The sequence below is a fragment of the Perognathus longimembris genome, chromosome 28, assembly GCF_023159225.1.
Source record: "Perognathus longimembris pacificus isolate PPM17 chromosome 28, ASM2315922v1, whole genome shotgun sequence".
Lineage (NCBI taxonomy): Eukaryota > Metazoa > Chordata > Mammalia > Rodentia > Heteromyidae > Perognathus > Perognathus longimembris.
The window spans coordinates 24,907,388-24,917,195 of NC_063188.1; the positions used below are offsets into that span (position 1 = coordinate 24,907,388).

The window sequence follows — 9,808 nt, forward strand, 5'->3', positions numbered from 1 at the left end:
GCTTTTTTATATGTGGTGCTGAGGAATCGAACCCAGGGCTTCATGTATACTAGGCGAGCACTTTACCACTACGCCACATTCCCAGCCTCTTAAATGTTCTTTGAATGCTCAACACCTGGTCATCTTTTCTAAGCTTGCAGCTTGACGATGAATCTGCCCTGGGGCCAGAAGGCTGCAGCAGATGGCTTCCTGAAGCTCTTACCTTTCTAAGTCTAAAGAGAAGGTGGAGGGGCCCAAGCCACAGCACTGAAGCAGTTAGCCAGTTTGCATCTAAAGAATGCCCATGAGGTAGAGGGGGGATCATGCCAGATGCCAAGGCCAAATTCCAAAATGTGAGAACTGGACAACTTCTCCCTTCAACCATTAAAAGTTTATTCAGAAGAATAAAAAGGAAATGCCATACTACACTGTATAAATATATGTTTAAGTTAGAGTTCCTAGAGACCTGGGGCAGGCTGAAGACTGCAATAGGAATTGCGTTCATTTCCTGGGTGAGAAGAACCGAATGGGTTATCAAAGGGGAACTAGGTAGGGAAGTTTCCAGGACAGAGGGGGCAAAACAGGCTCATCAGACAGAGGTGGAAAACTTCGTAGGTGGGCTCAGGGTGGCATTTCTGAGCTGTTCACTGGTAACTCAGTTTCTCCCTAGCATTTGAGGGATAGGTCACACAAATCTATTGCAAGGGCTACCAGAGCCTCCACAGAAACACTGCTCTTTTTGTTGTTGGTGGTGGTAGTGGTCCTGGGGCTTGAACTCAGGACTTGGACACTGTCCCTGGGATTCTTTTGCTCCTCTAGCAATTTGAGGCACAGCACCACTTCAGGTTTTTGAGTGGTTAATTAGATATAAGAGTATCATGGGAGCTTTTCTACCCTGGCTGGCTTTGAACAGGGATCCTTAGATTTCAGCCTTCTGAGTAGCTAGGATTACAGACATGAGCCACTGGAACCAAAATCCACTATTCTGTAAGGAAGCATCGATTTCTAGCCACCAACTGTGTTTCCCTCTGAGGCTAAGTCAAGCCTTTCCATAATTTGTTTAATTCACAGTTTCTGAATGGGAGCCATTATCCAAACTATCCCTTGTCTATTGGTCTTCACTTTAAACAATGTAGATGAGGACATTTTTTCTCTTGGGAAAAAGTGCCAGTGAGTGTGTCTCTTTGGGTGTGTCTCCTTGGAAGGCACAAGTCACTAAATATTAAAAATATAAATTTGGAAAATGAGGGAGAAGGTAACAAGTTGGATAAGAAATGTACGCAGTGCCCTACGTATGAAACTGTAACCCCTCTGTACTTCACTTTGACAAAAAAGAAATTTTAAAAAGAAATATAAATTTGGAACTTTTATTTTTTAAATCACTCCTAAGCCTGGCTCCATGACAATTCCCCAAAGATGAGACTCAGGTGCAAGGCCAGACCTGAGTGCCAAAGAAGTTAGGAGACAGGTGAAGTGTGTATTCAGAGCTCATGAGATGGGAGCTCCTTTAGTTGTGGCTGTTGGTTCTGGGAATGAGGCCCAAAGCTTGTCCTGACCACTTAAATTGTGGCCAGGAATTGGCTAGCACTTGCCTGCAAACATATGTAGCTTGTCCCTCTGTGGTTAATAAAAATAAAGCACTCAAAGGACAGCTTTGTGTGTAAGAGAAAAAAGTCCACTTTATTTAAGATACATATGAAGTCACCTGTGACACATTAGACAAGGTACCAGATAGATGTGTCGTTTCAGGCCCAGGTGGCCAGTGGGTGCCTGACAGCAAGAAAGGAGGAAAACTGGTTAAGGGCAGAATTAGCAAGCAGTCAAGACATTTGTTCAGCATCAATGGTTTAGTGATATCTTAGTGTTTTACTGAATGTTTATTACTAAATGCAGCCCCTTGTCCGTCCAGAAATGTGTTCTGCAAGGTCACATTTCCCCCTCCCAAGGAAAAATCACAATCCGGCTCCTAAGTCAGTCTTTTAGCCAAGCTAGCCCAGCCCTTGGCCTCTCTTGTTTAGCAAGTGCCCAAGGTCCTCCCGAGTCCTTTCCAGGGGGTGGCAGCCAGAGACCTGAGATAGATACTCGTTTCCTGAATGGGCTGCTCTGTGCAGACCCATGGTGAATCTGAGGGACAGCTCCATCCGTGGCACCCCAACACAACGTTAACATGACACCTCACCAACCTAGCCACCGCAGGCCCCCTCGGTGCAATCCAGTCCTAGTTACTCTCAACGATCCTGGAAGAAAGGAAACAGATGGCGTAAAAAGCCATTCATATAAGACGCCTGGCTGCCTGTGGCCTTCTTGGCTTTGGTCGTCGTGGCCGGCGCTGCTGCCACTGCTTTGGTGTGGACCCGAGAAGCCAATGGTGCAGGCGCGCTCAGGGTCCCTTTGAGCATCCGCCCCGAAGTCGTGCTGCTGTTGTGGTGCTCCGGGTCGTGATCCCGCTGCTTTTCGCGTTCGATCTCCCAATCCTCGGCCCCTGAGAGCTCCCGAAGCTTCAGCGGCGCGTCAGGCGGCAGGTAGTGGCAGGCGCGGCGGCCACTGTGGTCGCGGCGCGTGGGGTCAGCACCTAGGGCTCCGACCAGCACCTTGATGACCATGTGGTGCCCTTGCACAGCCGCCAGGTGGAGCGGCGTGAAGCCACCGCTCCCCGGAGCGCTCACGTCGAGCGGCAGTCCCCGGCGTTTGGCAAAGTCATATACCAAAATCAGTTCCTCGTGGTGGCCGTGTTTGGCCAGCCAGTGCAGCAAGGTGTAGCCGGTGATCGGATCACTCCGCAGCAGCAGCCGGGGCTCAGCTTCCAGCAGCTCCTGCAGCACATCAAAACGACCCCCGGCGGCTGCCAGGATCCACGCGCGCTCCCGCGGTTCCAGCAAGAAGCCGCCACCGCTTGATCCGTTCTGCTCGCCGGACCCACGCGGGGATGGCTCCTTCTTGTGCCCCACGGACGGCCACTCGGGGGGAGCAGCCATCCTCGGCAGCCCCAGCAGCTCCCGTCGTGCGTCCCGCCGGCGCACAGAGCCGTCTCCGGGGCGCATCACTGAACCCCGAAAGGAGGACTCTCGGGAGACAGCAGCGGCGTGGCCCCCGTACCTGCCCTGGGTAGTGGTGTCCACCGTGGACGGGCAGAGTTGCGGAGCGCCCCGCAGGCTCCTTGACATCAGCTTGAGCGCCGTCTTGGACGCCGGGTCCGCGGAGGCTCCGGACTGGGCCATAGTCTTGGCGGCTGTCAGCAGCGCGGTTCCAGCGCCTAGCGATCGTTGTCCTTCCCGGGCCCCATCGGGACAGGAACTGGCGCTGGCGGTGGGGAAGGAAGACGCTTGAGTAACTTGGGCTCTTAGGGAGGGAACAGAGGAGCGGAGGAGGAGGACGTGGAAGGGAGTAAATTAGGGGAGGGCCCTGGCGAGGGCAATGGGGGGCGGGGGGTGGAGGGGCGTGATGGATTGAGCGGTTCAGCCAAATCCCCAAAGCCGACTTTGGCTCCAGCAGCTAAGAGACCACCGCTGACCCCACCTCCGCTGCCCTGGGCGGCTCCGCCCACTAGGGCCAGGTGAACTGGACAGCCACGCCCACCTCCTGGCGCAGGCGACGGGGGCGGGCCGAGGGTGCCCCGGGCGCCGGGGATGTCAGCATCTCAGCAGCTGCTAGGCAGTGGAGACTCTAGGGCGCCTCCCCACCCCCCTCACCCCCCCCACACACACACCCCAGCCCCCGCCAGGCTGAGGGTGAGCTGGGCTTCCAGCCGAAACCTCATTTTGCGAGCTCGATCTTTGAGTTCCGTGACTATCGCTCCCCACCCCCTTCCTTGGCGTTTCCCTCTTATCGTTTTAGGAATCGTCCTGCACTTTGGCCTGCAGCAGCCTTTGTCCTGCTCATAGCTTGCACATAGGCAATCTGGCCGTCCCTAGTGACTCAGGCTCCACTACCCTGTCCTTTGAGTGACCTTGATCCTTTCCTCAGCACCCCGTAGCTGTTCGGGGATCCCTACAGAGAAACTCCAGACCAATGGCCTTGCCAAAGCGGAGCCTGCCCAGCTAAATAGGTACAGACTATTCCTCTGCTGGTGGACCGCCGCCCCTGCCCTACTCCCTGCTGCCTTCCTGAGCCCATTAGCTTTGTGGTTTGGCTTGAAAAAGTAACTACAGGTGAACCTACGCTAGGTAATTAATCTTTGCTCTTGCTTTTTTCTTTTGTCAGTCGTGGAGCTTGAATTCAAGGCCTGTTCATTCTTTGCTCAAGGCTAACACACTACCACTTTCAGTTGTTTTTTGCTTTTCTTTTTTTGCCAGTCCTGGGGTTTGCACTAAAAGCTTGAGCACTGTCCCTGGTTTCCTTTTAGATCAAGGCTAGCACTCTACCTGTTGAGCCACAGCATCACTTTTGCCTTTTTTCTGTTTATCTGCTGCTAAGGAATCGAATTGAGCCCAGGGCTTCACACATGCTAGGCAAGCACTCCACCACTAAGCCACATTCCCAGCCCCTTCTCGTTTTTGACTGGTTAATTAGACATAAGGGTATAAGTGTTTCACCAGGACTTTTCTGCTTGGGCTGGCTTTGAAACATGATCCTCAGATCTCAGCTTCCTCAGTAACTTCCTCAGACCTTTTTTTTTTTTTTTTAAAGGAAGTTGTTACCCAGCATCAGTGGCTCACACCTGTAATCCTACCTACTCAGGACGTTGAGGTCTTAGAATCACAGTTCAAAACCAGACCCAGCAAGAAAGTCTATAAAACTCTTAATCTGCAAATAACCACCAAAAGGCCATAAGTGAACCTGTGGCTGAAGTGGTAAAGCACTACCCTTGTGCATAGAAGCTCATGGCCAGCACCCAGGTCCTGAATTCAAGTCCCAACACACACACACACATACACACGGGGGGGGGGGGCGTTAATATCTCCCCCCCCAACACAAGCTTCTTTGTTTTTCTCTTGTTTCAAAAAATGGAAATGTTTACCTACTCTTTATTGAGTTTGGTTCAGGGGCATCAGGGGGCCGTAGAAGGCTCTAGAGCTAGGAAACAAACACAGTCAGGAAGAACATTTTATCTGGATAATTCTGCAAAAGGGAGAGGCAAGAAGCCAGGAGAGTGAACCAGCAGTCTAGACCACAGCAAGGCGACTCGTGGCACACCAGCTCACTGGACCTAGCAGCCACACCTCCAATGCAAGATGGCAAGGCTTTTTCTCTTTGGTTCTCAAAAATTGGGAACCAGCCTTAAATATGATGAGCATTCCTTCACAACAGGAATGAACCCACTTTTGGACAGTTACTATGTGTCAGGGACATAGTAAAAGCTGGATGCTTTCTATAGGCTAATGCTTTTAATCCTCCTGGTGACCTTAAGAACGAAATAGAACTATTTCCAGTCTGCAGAGAGGTTAGACCACTTCCTCAAGGTCACCCAGCAGGAAGTGGAAGAGCAGGTCTGGGTGATATGATAGCCTTTGTTCTGGCACAGAAGGACTGACTTTCAAGCCAGGTTTGCCAACTGCAAATCACACATAAGCCCCAAATGGCAGCCAAACAAGTGAACTTGCCTTAACCTGGAACTATCTCCTACTTATCCTTGTCTACCTAGAACAGTCTCCCTCCTTCGTGTCAAGTGCAACTCCTTTTTCTCAGAGGCCACCTTGCTTGCTACTGCTGTGGCTCCTAACAAGTGTGAGTTCTTAAGTTCAAACCCCAGTACCATCCTCCCCTTCTCTCCCCACCAAAAAGCTGGATGCCAGTGGTTCAAGACTACAATTCTAGTTACTTGGGAGACTGAGATTGGGAAGATTGAAGTTCAAGTCTGGCTCCAACAGAAAAGTTCAAAAGACTCCTTTCTCAATGGAGAACTAGGTGCGGTGTGTACCTGTTGACTCTAGGGAACCCTAAAATATGTGAGTCAGGACTGAAGAATGAACCAAGATAGGAAGCAAGTTCCTATCTCAAAGACAACTAGAAGCTAGGTACTGGTGGCTCATGCCTATAATGCTAGCTACTCAAGGGGCTGAGATCGGAGGATCATGGTTCAAAGCCAGCCTGAGCAAAAAAGCCCATGAGACTCTTGTCCCCAATCAACCATCGAAAAGCTAGAAATGGAGCTGTGGCTGAAGTGGTAGAGTGCTATCCTCGAGTGAAAAATTGCAGGGACAGTGCTCAGGCCCTGAGTTTAAACCCCCAGGATTGGCACAAACACGCAAAAGGAACAACTAAGGCAAAAAAAAAAAAAGGAGTGGGAGTATGGCTCAGGCGTGGGGTGCCCTGAGTTTAAACTTCACTACCACCAAAAATAAAAGATAATCAAGGATGTACTCATTATTCTACATGCTGTAGTCAGCTTCCTATTTAGCCCAGCCAGATTGGGCTTACTAATTCTTGGATAACCATGTCATACTCTCATTGTCTACCTACTCCATGCAAAATAAATGGTTGTTACTTTATTCTGGTCTGGTAGCCTAAGGAAATAAATGAGTGTGTATGTGAGTGTGGAAGTGTGTGTGTGTGTGTGTGTGTGTGTGTGTGTATCCAGCCAGTGTCTCCATGCCAAATTTCATATCCCTACCTTAGAACAAATTTGCAGGACACTAAAAGCAACTCATTGAGTTGGTCAGTTAATAAAATTAAAGGAAAGCTGGGCACCAGTGACTCACACCTGTAATCCTCGCTACTCAGGAAGCTGAGATCTGAGGATTATGGTTCAAAGCCAGACCTGGCAGGAAAGTCTGTGAGACTCATCTCCAATTAACCACCAGAAAACCGGAAGTGATGCTGTGGGTCAAGTGGTAGAGCACTAGATTTGAGCAAAGGACAGCATCCAGGCCCTGAGTTCAAGCTCCATAACCAGGAAAAAGAAAAGGGAAAGAAAACAGTGATTATGTGGTATCTCCCTTGAGCCCAATAGCCAAAGCTTCCTTGTGGTCTTTGTAGATTCCTCAGAGATCCAGCACCAGGCCCAGAGTAGGCCCCCAAATTTCAGGCTTTCATTTTCAAAATGAGCCCTGACTGACAAGCAGCTACTTCCGTTGCTTTGGAAACTCCTCTCCATAACCCCAAATCTATAAACACAAAACCACACACAGACACACACACTTCTAGAATATGCAAACAGCTGCAGCAATATTTTCTTTAAGTCACAATGCCAGCATGGGAGAATGCAGGATGGAAGAATGCTTGCACTGTTTATTTTCTTCATCACTAAATAGGCAACCCTTCCTATCATCATTAATAATGTCTCTGGTTCTGGTTCAATGAGTACAAAGGCAGCTAGCTGCCTGGCCAGCGCCATATATATACCCTTGCTGCATTTTGTTGCCAGAGACCAAAGCCATGTTGGCACCCTGGAAATCTGTTCCATCTTTACTTACCAAGTCTTTTCTACCACAGGATACCAGCTGCACACATGCATGTGCAAACACACACACACACACACACACACACACACACACACACACACACCGTCTCTTTTTGGTAGGCAATGTCTCTGACATTTGCTACCAGGCAGTGAGTTAGGAGTGGAAAACTGAACGGATTGTAGCAACTCACCTACAACTAACATGCCAGCTACTTAAAGTAGCTTCCTCTTCTTTTGCTCCTTTTCCACTTTCTTTCTTTTTTTTTGTCAGTCATGGGGCTTGAACTCTGGGCCTGGGCCCTGTCCCTGAGCTCTTCAGCTCAAGGCTAGCACTCTACCACCTGAGCCACAGAGCCACTTCCAGTTTTCTGGTGGTTAATTCGAAATAAGTCTCACGATGACTTAACTGCCCCAGCTGGCTTTGATCCACAATCCTCAGATCTCAGCATCTTGAGTAGCTAGGATTACAGGTGTGAAGCACCAGTGCCCAGCTCTTCCTTTTCTTCTCTTCCTTCTCCTCCTCCTCTTCACTTCTTCCTCCTGCTCTCTCCCCCTCCTTCTGTTCTCCTCGTCTTCCTCGTAGTCGTCGTCCTCCTCCTCCTCCCCCTTCCCCCATCCTCCTTTCTCTCCCTCTTCTTCATCTCTTCTTTTTCTATTGTGGGGCTGAGGATGCAACCCAGGGCCTTGTCCATGCCGGACAAGTCTCTACCACTAAGCAGCCCTTCCAGACGGTCCCAAACAGTTGGATGGAGGGTGGGTAGTCAAGTCGCAAATGATAATACCTGGTGTCTTGTGCAAATGGCAATCTCTCTAATGTCTGTTTGTTTTTTTGTTTTGTTTTTGCCAGTCCTGGAGCTTGAACTCAGGGCCTGAGCACTGTCCTTGGCTTCTTTTTGCTCAAGGCTAGCACTCTACCACTTGAGCCACAGCGCCACTTCCGGATTTTTCTATATATGTGGTACTGAGGAATCAAACTCAGGGCTTCATGTATCCAAGGCAAGCACTCTACCACTAGGCCACATTCCTAACCCATCTCTAATGTCATTATGGGTTTATTTACAAAATTTGAGCCAATGTAACTGAAAGATTTCTTTTTGTTCCTGGGGCTTGAACTCTGGCCCTGGCTGCTGTCCTGGGGCTCCTTTTGCTCAAGGCTAATGCTCTATCACTTGAGCCACAGCACCATTTCCAATTTTCTAGTGGCTAATTGGAGATGAGAGGCTCACAGAGTTTCTTGCCTGGGCTAGCTCTGAACCACAATCCTCAGATCTCAGGCATGAGCCACTGGAGCCCAGCTGAAAGATTTAATTTTACTTATTTAATTTTTATTTTTGCTAGTCCTGGGGCTTGAACTCAGGGTCTGGGCCCTGTCCCTGAGCTTCTATTTGCTCAAGGCTAGCAGCACTCTACAGCTTAAGCCATAGCGCCACTTCTGGCTTTTTTTCCCTTCTGTTTATGTAGTACTGAGATATTGAACCCAGGGCTTCATGCATGCTAGGCAAGCACTCTGCCACATTCCCAGCCCCAGAGATTTTTTTTATGATGTCTTGCTGTGTAACCCAGGCTGGCTTTGAACTCCAGATCATCTAATTTCAATGTCCTGAGTGTCGGGATTACAGATGCACGCCACCATATCAAGCTCTATATGATTTGTGTATGTGTGTATGTGTATGTGTGCTGGTCCTGAGTCTTGAACTCAGGGCTGGGGTGCTGTCCCTGAGCTTTTTTGCTACCACTCTGAGCCACAATGCCACTTCTGGTTTTCTGGCAGTTAGTTGGAGATAAGAGTCTTGCAGACTTTCCTGCCTAGGCTGGCTTCAAACTGCAATCCTCAGATCTCAGCCTCCTGAATAACTGGGATTCCAGGCATGAGTCACCAGTGCCCAGCTTTCCCAAGACTTCATATGAGATTTCATTTTGAATATGTTTCATTAGACTTACAAAACAAATCAAATTTAGTAAATGCTTTCTTTAACAGTTCTTTCTTTACAAGTATTTTGGGATTGTCCTACACATACATAGTCCTTCAGTAAATTCTGATGTAACCATCAGAAACAAGTTACTTTTGACTTATTTTGAGAGTTGAGTAAGTTTGGAATACCAGAAGATGGCCAGACCAAGTAGAAACAGGTATGAACCATGTGAGTAGAATTGCTCAAAATGCCTGGGGTTGGGCAGGGAACAGGAAAAATATCTTTTTAGACTTCAGAGGAAGCAAGAAACCTGCCTAAGCCTCAAACTGGAACCATTTAACTGCAGCCCAGTGATCAAACCTGGGCTCTGAAGCATGACAAGAAAAATTTTCCATTACACATTTATAAATACTGTGATTGAAAGATTGCCATGTTCTGGAAAAGACAGAAACTATTACTATGTGGAGACACATGAGGGCGCTCTAACCAACTAGTGATTGAGGAAAAAACCAGAGCGCCGCCCCCCCCCCCCCCTTCTTATTTCAGCCTGGGAGAAAACTGGCATTGCCGGCTATTT

General features: G+C 49.0%; 1 protein-coding gene across 1 annotated transcript; it reads right to left on the bottom strand.

The window, feature by feature from the left end:
* Positions 1 to 1,659: 1,659 nt before the first annotated feature.
* Sowahd (sosondowah ankyrin repeat domain family member D) lies at positions 1,660 to 3,424 on the bottom strand. The gene is made up of 2 exons (XM_048336281.1): positions 2,402 to 3,424; positions 1,660 to 2,367 (listed from the first exon to the last, which is right to left on the bottom strand). Exons 1-2 carry the CDS (start codon positions 3,195 to 3,197, stop codon positions 2,360 to 2,362), a joined length of 804 nt encoding a protein of 267 aa, XP_048192238.1. The 5' UTR covers positions 3,198 to 3,424; the 3' UTR covers positions 1,660 to 2,359.
* Between the last annotated feature and the right edge of the window lie 6,384 nt (positions 3,425 to 9,808).